The sequence below is a fragment of the Typopeltis vanoorti genome, chromosome 1 (assembly GCF_054136105.1).
Source record: "Typopeltis vanoorti isolate ZY-2024b chromosome 1, IOZ_Tvanoo_1.0, whole genome shotgun sequence".
Taxonomy (NCBI): Eukaryota; Metazoa; Arthropoda; class Arachnida; order Uropygi; family Thelyphonidae; genus Typopeltis; species Typopeltis vanoorti.
Window position 1 is genome coordinate 31745229 of NC_143549.1, and position 18338 is coordinate 31763566.

General features: G+C 36.0%; 1 protein-coding gene across 3 annotated transcripts in view; it reads right to left on the bottom strand.

Moving 5' to 3' along the window:
• Nucleotides 1-18338, bottom strand: part of LOC150109868 (N-fatty-acyl-amino acid synthase/hydrolase PM20D1-like) — a 230874-nt gene that overhangs the window by 110772 nt on the left and 101764 nt on the right. For all 3 annotated transcript variants that reach the window (XM_090397063.1, XM_090397055.1, XM_090397070.1), the window contains exon 8: nt 4950-5028. In XM_090397063.1, coding sequence (XP_090253189.1) covers nt 4950-5028 — 79 coding nt within the window. The remainder of the gene's footprint in view (nt 1-4949; nt 5029-18338) is intronic.

An 18338-nucleotide genomic window follows, 5' to 3' on the forward strand; every position in this document is an offset into this window, starting at 1 on the left:
AGCCCAGGGGATGGTATTAATATGGAACTTTTCAAATACTCTGGAGACAACTTCAGATACAAACCATTACAATTTATGAATAAGATTCTAAATGGACAATTACCACCAGAAAACTGACAAAATCCTATGATTGTTCCCATATTAATACCAGGGGATGGTATTAATATGGAACTTTTCAAATATTCTGGAGACAACTTCAGATACAAACTATTACAATTTATGAATAAGATTCTAAATGGACAATTACCACCAGAAAACTGACAAAATGCTATGATTGTTCCCATCTTCAAAAAAGGCAATATTAATGAATGTGAGAACAAAGAGGCATTAGCCTTTTAAATACCAGATATAGAATATATTCAAGCCTTTCAAAGATTAAATTAAACAAAATATGAAAATATTTTTGGAGAGGAACAAAACGGTTTCCATAAAGGCAAATCCTGCACTGACACCTTTTTCACTCACAAGCTTCTGACAGAAAAAAGAAGAAAATTCAATTTAGAGACCATTATTATTCATTATTCATTCGTGGATTATAAAAAGGCTTCTGATAAAATCAACTGTAATAAGCTACTGGAAACTTTAAGAAATGACAACATTCCTAACCAGTTAAAGCAATTTTCAATATATATAACAATAACCAAATTAAAATAAAGATAGCCACACAAAAATCTGAATCACAGAACATAAATGTAGGTGTCCAACAAGGATGTAGTCTATCACCACTCCTCTTTAATATTTATATTAATAATATTATAAGAGTGGAGGGAAACAACCAGTTTCAGCATTCACATTAATGACTGCACCAACATTGATACAATTTTATTTGCCAATGATCAGTTTCTAATTGAAGATAACAGAGATTCACTACAGCAAGCAGCCTTTTCATTAAATAAAATAGCAAAGACATATAATATGGAAATCTCCACTTCCAAAACCAAAGTCATGGCATTCAAAGGCCGAGACCCAATAAGAAGTATTTGCATCAATGATGATATTATAGAACAGGTTAATACATTCAAATATCTAGGCTACTACTTATCTTATGAGAGAGAGAGAAAGACGTGCAACATAAAATAACTAATTATATAGGAATAACAAAAACTATTAATCAGATTTTGAATAAAAATTTAATAAGAAAGAAAACAAAAATTACAATCCATAATTCAATAGCAAGAGCCATCCTAACATATGGTTCAGAAGCTTGGACCATAACTCAAGCAAAAAGAAAAAGATTGATCATCTCTTTTCGAGATTCATGAGCAAAACAGACTCGACTTAAAAAGAAATAGTGATATCTTAAAGGAACTTGAGGTGATACCTGCCTTAGACTACATCATTAGAGAGAGAGATGGAGACAACATACAGAAAGAATGAATGAAAACTCCCCAAAGAGATACAAACCTCAAGGGAGAAGAAATACAGGATCTAAAATTTAGAGGACACCACAACAAATTCTGGCAATGATGTGGAGAATACTGACTTGTAGAAGTAAGGTGATTCTGGTTCTATTGTATAATGCTTTGATCAGGCCACATATGGGTTATTGTGCAAAGATTTGGTTACCTGGTTTTCAAAAAGATGAAGTTGTATTGAAAAACGGTCCAGAAACAATTGACTAAGGTAGTTTCTGGGCTCCAGATTGTTGAATATGAAAAGAGATTGAGAAACAATTTGCAGAAACTAGTGGATAGGAGGAGATAGGAAGATATGATTGAGACATAAGTTAAGGAATTATTAGGTGGATAGTTAAGTTATAAGTTAAGGAATTATTACTATGGAGATGTATGGAGTATGGAGATGGTGAAGATATTTAAGGCATGATATGATAGACTGTGTGTGACCTGTGATGAGCCTTTTGACTCCATGGAGGTTTGATGATAATAATGATAATAATAATAATAATAATGTGTGCCATCTAAAATCTTCCAATTTTTGTAAAATAACCTAAATGTCTAATAACTCTGAATAATACAAATATGTCTGGAGAGAAGTGGGACTTATCAAATCAAGAATTTCTATTAGTGATACATATTAGTGATCTTTTGTATATAGAGATAAGTAATATCAAAACTAATCAAGTCCAAAAGAAAGAAAAAAATTTTTTTTTCTTCTCCCACTGACTGGCCGGATAAAATATAAAGAGTAAACCCTCGATTTAACTGACTAATAGTGGCTAAGGGGTGTCCGTTAAATCGAAAGTCCATTACATCACGCATTTTTTAAAATAAATGATCGATGCTGAGGCGTTTCAATTAGGTAATGCTGCTTTGAAAAAACTATGAAGTTTTTTTTGAACTTTTGAATTCTGCTGTTTTTTTATAATTAACTCCCTAAAATTATGAAAATGTGTGTAATAAAACTGCAGCAGAAAGTCACGCCAAAAGAACCAATTACAGTGTGGTGGTGTGATCACGACCTAATCATTCGGCAAACGTTTTATGAGCAGTAACTCATTTATGTCGGCTAAATTACTACAGTGTTTTTCCAACATATGATGGCCTATTCACCAAAATTTGTTAAAAATAACATGAAAATAGTAACAAAAAATAGTCTGTTAATTTAATTATAAGCAAATCAAAAGCATTTTAAAATTAACAGGGTGTTAATTTTCACATGTGACATACGGAATAGAAATTATGTCCATTAAATCCAAAGTCCATTAAATTGAGGGTTTACTGTACTTCATATATCCATATTATTTCTATAACATCCAAAGGTTATTTTGACTTCATTGGACATTTATATCCATCTAATTATGAACATATGTACAAGTCAAGACAGTACAGTGGATAAATAATTTCATAAGTCTGAATTTCTTTATTTAATAATTTCAATTTTTTGTGTGTGTGTGTGTGTGTGTGTGTGTGTGTGTGTGTGTGTGTGTGTGTGAGATCTACAATCTGCTAAGCCGAATAATCATTAAGCTTCTTTGTTGTTGTATTCTGCATAAGTCATTATGAAAGAAACATTACCCTAAACATGCTTTGCTCTTAATAATCTTGTATGCAACTTTAAAGCATTTCTGTTTATGGAATATAGATATCCTATTAAATTATCATCAAAATGTTCTTGTATTTTTGTATTAATAAATTAAAAAAGTTCTCTTGAATGAAAGAAATCATTAACAACCCAGAACCTTATGTTAAAAAAAAAAACGCTGAATTTATGGAGCCCCAAAAATTTACAAACCAGACATCTCCACACACACACACACATACACAGCAGCTGAATTTTTTAGCTATCGGTTCTAGTTACGTGGCTCTTACCAAGGAACTTCCTTAACTTCACTACCACACACTTTTAGCCATTTTTAAAATAGATAAGTATACACAGTAATATACTTAGATTTTGAAAAGGATTTTGATAGGTTACCGCATGATAAGTTGATAGTCAAACTGGAGTGGATGGAGTTGGATATTAGATTGCCGCATTGGATTGGAGACTGGCTATCTGATAGGTATCAACAAGCTGTGTATGGGGGAGAAGCAATATCCAGGAAAAGGAAAGTTACTATTGATGTACCTCAGGGGGTCTGTTTTAGGGCCATTGCTGTTTAACTTGTATATTAATGATATTGGTGAAGATTTGGATGGAAATATTCAGTTGCTTGCAGATGATGCAAAGTTGGGATGAACCATGAAGAGTAGAGAAGATGTTGTGGCCTTACAAGAAGACTTGAATAAATTGAGTGATTGGGGATATGAGTTCAATGTTGCAAAATGTAAGGTTTTAAAATTTGGAAAACAAAGATGGGATTCAGAATTTATGCTTGGTGATGATATATTGTTGGAGGCGGAAGAAATAAGAGATCTGGGGGTGATAGTGGATAAGGATCTGAAATTTAGGGGAACACATAGTCAAAATTGTGAAGACAACACAAAGGCTTCTGGGAATGATGTGGAGGACACTGACTTGTAGAAGTAGGGAGATTCATGTTCCATTGTATAAGGCTTTGATTAGGCCACACATGACTATTGTGCCCAGATTTGGTCACCTGGTTTTCAGAAGGGTGAAGAGATGTTGGAGAGGGTCTAGAGGCGACTGACTAAGGTAGTTTCTAACCTCTGGAATGTCGAGTATGAGGAAAGATTGAGAAGATGCAACTTGCAGAGTCTGGTGGACAGGAGGAAGAGGGGAGATATGATAGAGACCTACAAGTTATTAAGGGGTTGTTATAGGATCAATGCTGGACAGGTTCTATAGAAAATAGTGGGAGATCATCTCTGGAAGCTGTATAAGGAGGGTGTGAGCAGAGGAGTGAGAAACAGGTTTTTTTCATGCAGAGTTGTGAATGATTGGAATGCCTTGCCTGAGAGTATGGTGTCTGCAGAGAATTTGAGTGTATTTAAAGCACGATATGATGAGCTGCGTGTTTGATAAAAGGACCTCCTAGATGAGTCTTTGACTCCCTAGGGTCTTTGGTAATAATAATAATAAAACTAATAAGTTTCACACCTTTCCCTCAGACACAAAAGACCAAAGCAAACTATTTCCTGAACATGAGGTTCACTGGGAATAAAAAAAGATCAAAGTTCTAAACAAATATAATCTCCACCCACGTTCAAACCACACATGAAACCAGCATAAGTAAACCTGAGGATATAAGAAACAAACCATATATATATAATGTCATATCTTAAAGAACGTATCCTGTTATGATTTATCATTTACAAGGGCATAGAAGTATTTCTACTATGCATGAACACCAACAGATCTTTTTGAAGGTTAATCTTATTGCCTCAGGTATGTTATTTCTTTTTATATTGAGAGGTTGGTTGATTAACCGACACAAGTTCCTTAGTATCATTGTAAAAATTCTCAAGTTTTTATTCCTGTCAAGTGCTATACTTTTCTACTTGGAAGCAAAGTTTTCTTAAGTCTTAAAATCTACTGACAGAGAAATCTTATCATTTTATAACACAATTTTTAAATGCTCGAAATCTTACCTTAACACCACCCCAGATCATGGTTACAGCAGTTGTAGTTCTTATCATGGCATTGGTATGGGGCTTTAAACCAAGAAACCTACAGCAAAGGAAATCTTAAATGAACAACTGTTTCATATTAAAACTTAGACTTTATTTTAAAATATAACGTCATTTAAAAGAAAAATCTGACAAAAGTTATGTGGTAAAGCACAAGGTACTAAGTCAGCAATAGTAGATGTTAACACTTAATGGTTGCTTTAATTTTTTTTTCACACTTATTTTTTAATCAAAATATGCTACATCTATATTCTTTCATTAATGATAAGCTCTGTTCTTCTCTATTCAAAATAATTATTTTCTCATGAAAATATAGATATACTATTTGTTTTACATTACTCTGACAATGATGCCTCACTGTTTTATATAATTTTTGCCTTTAAAGTGATGGTGCACTCTTTCTCAGATAACTGATGCCATTGACAAACAAGGGTCAATAAAAAGATTTCAGAAAAGTTATAACATAATGAATGCTATCAACAGTACTGTCTTAGCACCATTTGGTAAAAAAAAAAAAAGTATGGCTTGTGGTAGAAAAATGTTCCACATCAGAATTCAAAATTGATGCAATTAGGAATGAGTTCATAAATATGACGCATTACTGAATTTCACTGAAGATGCCACTCCAGATATTTGGACATTGTTCTTTCTTTCACTCAAGGTGATTAAGCATTCATTATAGTAAATTTATGAATTCTACATGCCCAAATGATCATCATCTGAAGTACGCACACAATATATATATATATATATATATATATATATATATATATATATATGACAGAATGATCATTAACTCAGTTAACATACATAGTTTTATGAAGAATTGAATGACTAGAACCGAGATTTAAGTAAAAAGGTTTTAATATAAAAACACTACTAGTTTCGGCCTGTAACATTATATATATATATATATATATATATATATATATATATATATATATATATATATATATATATATATATAAGGTATACTCAAATAACTGGGAGTTAGTGTATTCAATTAATCAACTGGAAAAAAAAAATGTATCTCTAATCTGATCAACCATTAACTCTCCCGGCCTGACCTCAGGTGAAGAAACAAACTACAAAACATATTATCCTCTAATTAAAAACACTGGTAAATGACATTGACAAAAATCATGATGGCCTAATCAGATTAATATTTGATATAAGGATTCATGTTGCTGGAGACCTACAATCCGAATTTGTGACCTGACTGAAACAGAAGTATTAAGGTCAAATGTGTGTGCCGTCAATGTTTTTATGATTTTTGATAATATATAGAAGTCATCCAAATATCATAGCTAAAGGAAAATAAAACTAAAATAGCGATCTTCAATAGAAATGTTAAGGCCATATAATTATGTGGCCTTAACAATGCCTAATTTATTGAAAGGCTACAGCTTTACTGTAGCCTTTCAATAAATACTTTACTTTAATCTATATTATTATGCTTAAATGTAGTATTGTGGAGGATTTTGCTAATGGTATTTTTGCTATTGTTTATCCAAATATGTGCTAAAGGACAATAACAATTGCAATCAGAATAAATTTTTATTGTTCTGCTTTTGAAACTATTATTGACTCCAAGCTTTTATGTTGGATGGGCAAGCGTCTACATGTATATTATTATTATTATTAAGAGAGACCTCCAGGGAATCATCGAGGAATGCCATATAATACATACACCAGCTGTCACACTTGTTCTTGAATTCATTCACACTACTTGCACCTACACAACATCCAATGGCAATCCATTCCAATCAAGCACCACCCGATGAGAGAAAAATCTAGCTTTCGTCCCTTTCTTGAAGGCATCATGATCAGCTTCCAAGGCAATTTCGTCCATCCACCACCCTCCATAAAATTAAAAATTCCATCAACTGAAATCCTGTATGATCCTTTCAGAAGTTTGTAAGTCTCAATCATATCACCTCTTTCTCCAGGTTTGCTAGTGTCTGGAGTCCACAAATTCTCAATCTATCTTCATAATCAGTAATTCACAATTCTGATATCATATTCGATACTCTCCATTGCACTTTCTCTCCACTGTATCAGAATCATCATGGAAACCAGATCAGGCCTGTGCACAATAGTCCAAGAGAGGTCTTATAAGGCCTTATAAAGAGGTAAAAATGACTTCCTTATCTTTGCATGTCAAAGTTCATTTCAGCATTGCAATTATCCTCTGAGTTATATTTGCATTCTCAGCTATATAACACTTGACATTTCAACTTCTTTAATTTATAAAGAAGTTGAAGCATCTTTAATTTATAGTATAACCAAGTGGAAAAACTTCCAACAAACTGTGATGAGAGGGTTCTTTTTGACAATTTCCCAACAATGTTGCTGCCACAACAAAACAGCTCAATGATTTCAAATATAATCAGAGAATGAGAACGGATCTGCACAGTAGAGGTTGAACTTTATCACAAAGCTCAGTATTTAATTCGTCTCATTCCAGTTATTCTCTAATTCCTTTCTCTTGACAGGTGACATACCAAGTGAATCTGTAGCCAGTCACAGTCCTTATTCTAAAACCTAATAGAATTTTTGTTAATACTATGGCTCAATTTTATCCAGTGTTGAAGCAAATATGTGAACTATACTAACATGTTTATCAGTCTGTAAAGAAACAATTCGTGAATTTTGTAAGAGATAAAAGAGCATTTATCATTAGCATTTTATTATTATTACAGGCGAATCTAGGGAGTCCTTAGACTCATCGAGGGAGGCCCTAAACATCATGTCCCCACAACCATACGACATTCTCACAGTATCTATCATACATTGCCTTGAACTCGCTCACCGTCATAGCACCCACAACAGACTCTGGCAGTTTATTCCATTCGTTTACCACTCTAAAAGTAAAGAACCCAGCTCTAACACCCTTGCTAACCACACTCTTGCCCAGCTTCCATAGGTGTCCCCTAGTTCTCCCACCACCAGTACTGATCTCAAAAATATCCTCTGAATTAATCCTATAGAAACCCTTTAGCAATTTGAATGTCTCAATCATATCTCCCCTTTTCTGCTTATCAACTAATTTCTGAAACCCACAAATCTTCAACCTGTTCTCATAAGGTTCATTCCATAGACCTGCTATCATCTTGGTCACTCGCCTCTGGATCCTCTCCACCTCCTCCCCATCAAGAAGAAACCTAGTTGACCAAATCTGGGCACAGTAGTCGAGATGAGGTCTTATCAAGGCTCGGTACAGAGGTACAATAACTTGCTTGTCTCTGCTTGTCAAGGTATTTTTCAACAACCAAGTGAGTTGATGAGCTGATTTAGCTACTTTTGCAATGTGCCCCCTAAACTTCATCTCCCTATCCACCAGCACTCCCAAGTCCCTGGCCTCATCAATCTCCTGGAGTACAGTTCCACCAATGTGGTATACTGCTGCTAATCTTTTCACCCCAAAATGCATAACCTTACATTTTGTCACATTAAATTGACATCCATTCTCCTTAGCCTAAAACTCCAATCTATCCAAGTCGTCCTGCAAGATTTTGACATCTTCTGCATTCACTATTACCCTACCCAACTTTGCATAATCAGCGAACAAATGAACTGTTCCTCTTAGATCCTTCCCTATATCATTAATGAACAAATTAAACAGCAGTGGTCCAAGAACAAAACCCTGCGGCACACCATTAGTCACAGGCCATCTTTTGGACTCTACTTCTGAATAAACTACTCTCTGATATCTTTCCATCAACCACCCACCTAACCATCTCATCAACCCTATATCCATTCCCATATGTTGTAGTTTACAAATTATTATTAATGGTAATATTTGTCCCTACATTTTCATTTCAAACATTTATATCTTAAATCACTTTTATGGGGGAAAAAATAAACAATTCTTCCCTGCCATTATAAACAAATGGTGAAAACATTCAGCATCATAAAAACTCTCAACAAAATAAATATGCCCTTAGGTCTACATATATAACTACATTAGTGCTTTTCTAAATTCTGATTGTCTCTGAAACATTATTAAATGGATAGGATCAGTGATATCCATGACACAGCAGCAACTCAAAAAAACATTTAGGTTAGAACCTAAATGTTTTGTAAAGAAATATTTTGGGAAAATAAATACTTCTTTCTGAACTACCCAAAGTTTTAATAGATACTATTAAAAGTCAACTTCTGCACCTTCCATCAATAAGAAATGAACTAATTACTGCTATCTACTCTGCATCTATATTAAGTAGCCATGTCAAAATTGATTGGTTATCCTGTAGTATAACTGAATACTCTCTAAAGATAATATAAAAATAACGATTTTTATATTCATATTCTTTAATTTTTTTTTATACTTGATTCGAAATATATTCAATATTATTTCACATCTTATCTTAACTTCTTAATTTCTTGTCAGTCGTAACTCCGAGTTGTAATCGTTGCTTGAGCTAGTCTTAGCACTTTTAATCCTTTAGTCTACATTTTCATCCCCCCCCCCACCGCTCAAGTCGTAACTATGCTACTTTCACGTGTGTGAAGTATAGATTCAGGCATTGCCTCTGGCTGGTACCAATTCCTTCGTCTAACTAGCTGGCTTTCTCTTACACTGATCTTTAAAAATTTATTTGTATAATGACTGCGCCATTAAAGATCACGCAAAGGAATTGTTTGTCTTTCCTATATATGTAAGTGAAATGCTCAGCAGAACATGGAATTATATCTAATATTCAATCCTAATTCAAGCAACATTTGATACGTAAAATTAGTCAGTAGTGGTTAACTTTAAGGGCACACAGGTTCTATATTTTTATGAGAAGTGCATTGGCAAGTCGAAATCAGGCAAGTTATTTAACAAACAAAGCAATTTATTCATACTAAGACATGGTAACTACATCATAAAAGAGATAGGATTTCACACATATCAAAATTATCTAGTTCCTTTCATTTCAGCTAAGTAACAATGCAACGCACGTGTCTGGTTCTCAAATTAAATAAATCAGCACTTCTGGCCTATAGCTTAAAGACAAATCATATACGTTCACATATACGTCAGACACGTGGTTAGTTTCACACATACTTCAACTCAATTTAACTTAGACTATTAACAGAACTATGCTTAACTTTTCAATCTCCCTTCCAACAGTAACTCTTAACATTGACAAATGCTCATAACCAGTGGTGAGCTATAAGGGCTCACGGGGGCTCGCCCAAGCCCTTTGTTAAATTTTTCTCAAATTTGCGAGCCCCTTGTTCTTCTTGTTTACTTTTTTATGTTTTCAAAAAAAAAAAAAAAAAACATAATATTTTGAAATATATTAAGTGACAAACTCCAATGGTAACCTAACAAAGCGACTTTATTAAATAAAATATTATAGTTACTGTTACCACCATTCTACAAATAAGAATTCACTCTTGGTAATCACATATAAATAAATAGGACTATGAAATAATGCCCCTTGATTGGTACCATTGATTATTACTTGAAGTATAAAAACAAAAGAGAAATATAACATACTTCAATAGATGATATTTATTTATTCTTTATAGATGTTTGTCATAAAAACTTCTATCGCAAACAAAAGAAATTTATTCTGTTTATAAAAAATGCAGACTATTGCATATGTACGATTATAAAAGATTTTATTCTTATTATATTTTGATAGTTAAATATAAATAGTGCGCAGACTTTAAATTAAGATCGAAGATAAGAACTTCTGGTTGCCATGGGATGAAGACAATTAAGTGGTTTCGCTTAAAAGAAGAGAGTGTGAGGAATCGTTTTAGGGAGAGAGTGTTAGAGAGGATTTCGGATGGACTGGAAAGTGTACAAGATTGTTGGAAACATAATTCAAAAGTAATCCTGAGCTGTGCAATCGAGGTGCTTGGTGAGAGATCTGGAAAGATTAGAGAGCAGAAGGAGGGTTGGTGGTGGAATAATGATGTACAAGTGGCAGTGACAGCTAAGACGAAGGCAAAGCAGAAGTGGGATGAGTCAAGAGTGGAAGAGGACAGAGAGGTGTACAAAGAGAGAAAGCAAGAAGCCAAGAGAGTTGTGGCACAGGCGAAGGCCATGGCATATCAAGATCTGTATGATCAATTAGAAATAAAGGAAGGACAGAGAAAAATTTACCAACTAGCAAAATGTAGAAATAAAGCAGCTAAGGACATCTTACATGTGAGGCAGATCAAAGATGCTGAAGGAAGAGTATTATGGAGGGATGTGGACATAAGAAACAGATGGAAAATATACTTTGAGGGACTTCTGAATGAGGAAAATGCAAGGACTCACAGAGGAGATGGGCAGCCTTCTGAGGGGATGGTGCAGAACATCAGTAGAATGGAAGTGACGGAGGCCATGAAGAGGAAGAGGAATGGAAAAGCGGTGGGCCCCGACAGAATTCCAGTGGAGGCATGGAAGGCACTGGGGGAAGAGGGAATTGACCTGCTGTGGGACCTGTTCATGAAAGTTTGCCAACAGGAAAATATACCCGAGGAATGGAGGGAGAGTACTCTTGTTCCCATCTACAAGGGTAAAGGGGATGCACAAGACTGTAAAAATTACAGAGGAATAAAGTTGATGTCCCACACAATGAAGATCCTAGAAAGGGTTCTTGATGGTAGATTGAGGGAGGAGGTGGAGATTGCAAAGGAACAATTTGGCTTCATGCCTGGTAGATCAACAACAGATGCTATCTTTGGGTTACGACAGATGATGGAAAAATATCGAGAGAAACAAAGGGAGCTACATCTGGTATTTATTGATCTGGAGAAAGCATACGATAGAGTGCCAAGGCAAGAAGTCTGGAGGTGTCTGAGGGAGAAGAAGGTGCCGGAGAAATATGTCAGGTTGGTGCAGGAAATGTACAGAAATGTGAAGACAAGTGTTCGGACCTGTTTGGGACAGACAGAAAGTTTTCAAGTAACAGTTGGCTTGCATCAAGGGTCAGCATTAAGTCCGTTTCTGTTTAATATTGTGATGGAGGTGGTAACAGAGGAGGTGAGAGAAGATGCACCTTGGACAATGTTGTATGCAGATGACATCTTGCTGTGTGTAGATTCAAGAGAAGAAGCGGAAACTAAACTGGAAAGATGGAGAAAAGTACTGGAAGAGAGAGGTATGAGACTGAGCAGAAGTAAGACAGAGTATATGTGTTGCGCAGTGGGCGGTGGCCAGGAGACAGACCTGGAGCTGGAAGGAAATGTCATCAGGAAGGTGAGAGACTTTAGATACTTAGGTTCGACAGTGGAAGAAGATGGAGGAGGTGAGAAGGAAGTGGGATGCAGGATACAAGCAGGTTGGAGGAACTGGAGGGAGATGGCTGGAGTGTTATGTGATGAGGGTGCCGATCAATCTGAAAGGCAAAATTTATAGGACAGTAGTGAGGCCAGCTATGACATATGCTATAGAAACTGTGGCCCTGAGGAAAAATAAAATTAGCAGGATGGAAGTAGCAGAGATGAGAATGCTTAGGTGGATGTGCGGTGTGACCAGAAAGGATCATCTGAGAAATGACTATGTCAGGGGAACAGTGAAAGTTACGAACTTAGGAGCGAAAATACAGGAGGCAAGGTTGAGATGGTTTAGTCATGTGATGAGGAGGGAGGACGAATATGTGGGAAGAAGGGTCATGCAGATGGATGTGCAAGGAAGGCGGAAGCGTGGGCGGCCAAAGAAGAGATGGAGGGAGCTGGTAGAAGAGGACTTGAAGATGAAGAACTTGGATGTGGTGACAGCCCAAGACAGGAAGGTGTGGAGGAGACTCATAACAAGCAGTGACCCCACTTAAGTGGGAGAAGCTGCAGAAGAAGAAGAAGAAGATATTTTGATAGTTAAATAATGTTTTTCTTATGTAAGATAAATTAACATAGATGATTGTGTACAAATATTTCATGTTTAGATCATGAAATATTTGTTTAAAAATGATAGCCCTTTCAGGTTGATTGTCCCCCCCCCCTCATACTTTTTAATTGGCATTTGTACACAAGCTGTATTAATAAGAGTTTTTTTGTGAAATACGGATTTTTTTTTTTTTGCTCGACAATGCGAGCCCTTTGTTAAAATTTCCACAGCTCACAACTCTGTTGATAACAATCTCACAATAATTTTAGAAGCACGGTTTTCCAACTTCGCAACTTTACGTTATACTAGCAGCTATATAATCAACAATCCCTGCTCTAAGGTTCACAATCCATAACAGTTCTACTTTAATCTTACATGAGACCTTTCTCAGCCAGTTCAGCATTCAAGATCCTACAGATCACGAATATAATCTTCTTCTTTCCCATCAGAACAGCAAACAGACACTATTCCAGGGCAACGACGATACAGCATTCTCGGAAATCACTTAAGGAATTTTGTGATGGGACTTCTCGAACAGGCTGACACCGCCATTCAAAATCTCCTATCATCGTCGAAATACTGCTAGCAGGATATCTTCCCCCCATCCGTGGAACGGCTGAACCCAGGATCCTCTTCAAAGAGACACCGGAACAAGTCAGGAACATACAGCCTGGAGCGCCTGTCTCCTTTTTATTCTACCTTCATGGCCTTGAAACTTCTTCAGATTGAGTTCTCCGGATGTTCTATCAGGGGTTCCTTCCCTCTACGAAATCACCGAGTCATGGCAGAAAAACCCCCGTAACTTGCTGACCTTTGCACCTGGAGATAGCCTCCTGTCTACATTTCTAATCTTGTCTGGGCTACCTCTTTGTTTGTACAATATTGGCAGTTAAATAATTTAGCAATTCATTCTAATATTTTACCAGATTAGATAAAATATTATGAAAAATTGTTAAGTAAATTACAAATATTTTGTATTAACTTTCTTTCTCAAGTAAAATCGGTATATAAGAATTTTGTGCAAAATTCTTTCTATACAAGATTTTACATAGGCTGTCTCACTCAAAAAACATTTTTTTAAACCTCTTGCCTGTGAATTTTTTGGAGAAAGTCTGACTAATTTTTCTTGGCCTCTAATTTGCGCCATGTCTGATTCATATTCTATTCTAAAACCTATTCCCCTTTCTATTCTCCACAGCCTTGAACCAAAAAACTTCACTCGCACAAATTTTTATCAAGTGTGCAGCCTTTGTAGCAATGGCTAAAGTCCAAGCTAACAATCCTCTCATTGCCTCTCTTATCATGAAAAGAAAACAGAGGATGTTGGAATAATTAAATTTCTGTCTGGCTTGAATTTTAACCTCATGTTTTCTATGCCTGTTCCACCTCGATCTGTTATAGGAACTTCTGGATCTTTTATATCTTTCAATAATGTTTACTTCTATTGTTCTCTGATTACCCTCCCCCAAAATTTCTCCCGTTTCACTTTGGTCATTCACTAGTTTGACACTTGATATGTGGTAGGGCTCCGAATGACTGTTCGTTTCGGATGCTGAACATACTGAAGAATTAGTACGGTTGTGTTGACATTCTTCAGTATCCCTTTCAGTCAATTCAGTAGGCTCGACCTTATTTTCATTCTGCAGTATTCTTTCTTCACGTGGTTTCTCCAATCTGTTCCTAAAACCAAAGTTCCCTTTTCTTTTCCATCTATTTCCCAGTAGGAACATTTCGATTCGAGAGAAGTCACAAGAGAATTTGTACCTCTCCAGAAAGTTAGTTCCAAGGATAATCTGTACGCTTGGGTGAGATGTCCTAGGGAGGACCAAAAACTCTTGCCAAACACACAATTAAATACTGTTAAGTATATTTTCACTATATATTTTGAGAATTCCCTATACCGCTCACAAAACCAATGAAAATGTTCGAAAACTGATTGATTCAATAGATGGGAGAAAAAGGGAAAATGTTCTGACAGTCATCAGAAGAAGACAGATGAAATGGTTCGGACATGTGGAGAGGGCTAATGGCATTCCAAAGCAAGCACTAGAAGGAATCATTCTGGGATCAAGGGTTAGGGGCCAACCTCGATTAAAATGGACTGATAACATCAAAAAATGGACAAATTCCTCCCTTTCTCAACTGTCATCAAGAACAAGAGACCGAGATGACTGGAGGAGGCTAGCAAAGAGTATCACCTACCAGCCATAAATGACCTAACGGTTCATTTAGGACTACGGGAGAAGAAGACGAATATTTTTACTCTTAGTTTCTTCGTCGCATATATCTCTCATGTTGAGATTCCCGATAATCTAATTGGTTTCTTCAGCTTAGAAATGCCCCTCCATACACCACTGGATTTTATTTCTTGAAAATAATCTCCAGTTATAACTGAGGCCTGGGAACCAGTATCTAGCAATACGTCACAAGGCGATCCTTGTACCTTCCCCTTAATGATCATTCTCAACTTCCCCGGAAAATTTCAATTCTTTTCCTCTCTCCTCCATGGTTTATTTGTACAACCAAGAGGCTTAAGTACAAGTTTCGACTCATACCTAACATTCCCGTTGGAGGGTCTCTTGTTTCTGAAACACTTGCAGCCAGGTGGCCATATTTGTTGCAAACAAAACACTTGGGAGGCTCCTTTCTGTTTCTTACTTCATTATTCCTCTCCACTTGAGGAGTAAATCCAGAGGATTTTGCTATCATTCCCTCAAACTGTTGCACGACTGCATTGTTATAACCTGATAAATTAAGCATGTTAACATTCCACTTATCATAGTTTAACGAGCAAAGAAGTAAAAACCCTGTAAATTAAATAAGTAAACATGCTTGTTTCTAAGTAGGTATCGTTGTAAACTTTAGAAAATACTGAATACATTGATTTAAGAAGAATAAAAATATTAATTGGCTAAAGGAGAATTTATAATGTAAAGAAAAAAAAAAGGGGAATTAGATAAATATGTATAAAGGAAATTTGCCAGAGATAAAGTATAAATTAAGAGAGTTATGGTTTTGTGTTGATATAAAATCCGATGTAAGGAAAATTTGTAAAAGAAACACTAGAATGTAATCTGTGTGCGGAAGGAAGTCCAAGGTTCAAAGACACGCTGACAATTGTCCCCCAGCATGCTTGGCGCGTGGAGTGAACAAGCAGGGGATTAGAACGAATGTTGGGTCATGTGACAAGAAATCGAGGTGCCGGATAAACAGTGAAGTTTTTTTTTTGCCAATAGGGTGAACATATAAAAGGGTTAGGAATTCCCCCCCCCCTGTCGCTCTCATGGTTTTTTTCGTCATGTGGAGTTCTCACATTTCCTCGAGTAGTGAGGGGTTTAGTCTGGTGCTGGTTCAGGGATGGCTGAATGATACCTCTAGACTGGGACAGCGGGTAACCCTGTCCTACATTCCCGGAAAGTAGCGGCAGACCATGCCATTGAAAGCTCAGCAGAGGCACGCATCCCAAAGTCAAAAGCTGGTAATTACTATAAATTCTTGATCCGAGGTAGATCGAAGAAAAAAAAGAAATCTCCTTATGAAATAGAAGATAGACTATAGCAGATGCAGACGGATAGAGGTACCTTAGAGTGGAGATAAGTAAAGATTTGTTATTTATATGAATGCAATCTGTATGTGTATTAATATGTAAAGCTTTGTTAGTGAAGAACTCAGAGATAATTATAGGTCAGGACTATAGCGCGTTTTATAGAAAGTCATGAGTGAAAGGTTAAGAACTGAATCTGAATCTTTGTATGTTGAAGAATGATTACCAGTTGTTGGTATGGAACTTAAATAATGAAATTTAGTAGTAATCTAGATGATATAAAATTATTAACTTTGTGTGAATTATTTGAAGAAAATTGTGTTCAGAGATCATATCTGATGAAGTCAAGCTAATTAATTGATTTAGATTAGATTGTGTCCTATTTAGAGTGATGATTGTTCTTGTATGTTAAACTGTAAATTTAGAAAAAAATAAACCTTGCTTGATTTTAACTAAACATATGAGTCTGTGTATAGAATTCAATGCACTACTTGTTAATCTTATTACGGATCTGAGCGGAAAATTAAGTGAGTAAGGTAAAGGCCACGATTGCAACCCTAGATCACATGAGTATATCTTCTGACTTACTTCTTGATTGAGATATTATCTTTAATCTAATAATTCTAAGTGGCGCAATCTAAAAATATAAATTTCTTGGGATTTTAGGTTTGAGGAATCTATCACATTGAATTTTGGCTCTACCCTGAGGCTATTTTTTGTGTGATTGAGATATGTGACCCACGTAGAAGAGATAACAATTTTAATGGTTTGATATAGAGATTCAAGATTTAATATGGAAGGTGGAAACAATATAAATGGCACAGTCGACAGGAGAACAAGAGACCGAGATGACTGGAGGAGGCTAGCAAAGAGTATCACCTACCAGCCATAAATGACCTAACGGTTCATTTAGGACTACGGGAGAAGAAGACGAATATTTTTACTCTTAGTTTCTTCGTCGCATATATCTCTCATGTTGAGATTCCCGATAATCTAATTGGTTTCTTCAGCTTAGAAATGCCCCTCCATACACCACTGGATTTTATTTCTTGAAAATAATCTCCAGTTATAACTGAGGCCTGGGAACCAGTATCTAGCAATACGTCACAAGGCGATCCTTGTACCTTCCCCTTAATGATCATTCTCCACTTCCCCGGATAATTTCGATTCTTTCCCTCTCTCCTCCATGGTTTATTTGCACAACCAAGAGACTTAAGTACAAGATTCGACTCATACCTAACATTCCCGTTGGAGGGTCTCTTGTTTCTGAAACAGTTGCGCCAGGTGCCCATATTTGTTGCAAACAAAACATTTGGGAGGCTCCCTTCGGTTTCTTACTTCGTCATTCCTCTCCGCTTAAGGAGGAGGAGTTAATCCAGAGGTTTTTGCTATTATTCCCTCAAACTTTTGCATGACTGCATCAAGTTTGTCTATCATAGGCTGTTGTAGCCTTTCTACCTCCTGTCTTATTATAGTGCGTAATTCCTCCATGTTTATTAGTCCTACTTCTTTCGGGATGTTCATTTTACTGTCAGTCATTTGGTTAATGTTGACTGATCTTTCTCTTTCTCCCTCTCCTTCATTATGATCCTTCATAGATCTTCCCTTACATGTGCTTGAGTCTTTTTCACTTTTGCTTTCACAAGTGGAATCATTTGCCTTCTTGATGACATTAATATGGCTGTTAGTAGAAGCGGGACGAATGTCTCCAAGCTTCTCCTCTCTCGCCTTCAATGCGAGGAAACATTCCTCAGGATTTGAAATTTTCTTTTTGTTCGCAGTCTCCTTCAGTTCTTCTTTGACTGCTAACCTAAACTGGTAAAATACTGCCAGTCAAGGTGAGGTTTATCCACTTTTGATACACTTAGACTGTTTGCAATTGTCAGTAATTTATTGTAGTATTCTGTCACAGTCTCTTTATTCTCTTGAGCACATCTCTGCAATTTCCAAAGATTTGGGCTCAGACTACTTACCCCGGAGAACTGGGAAA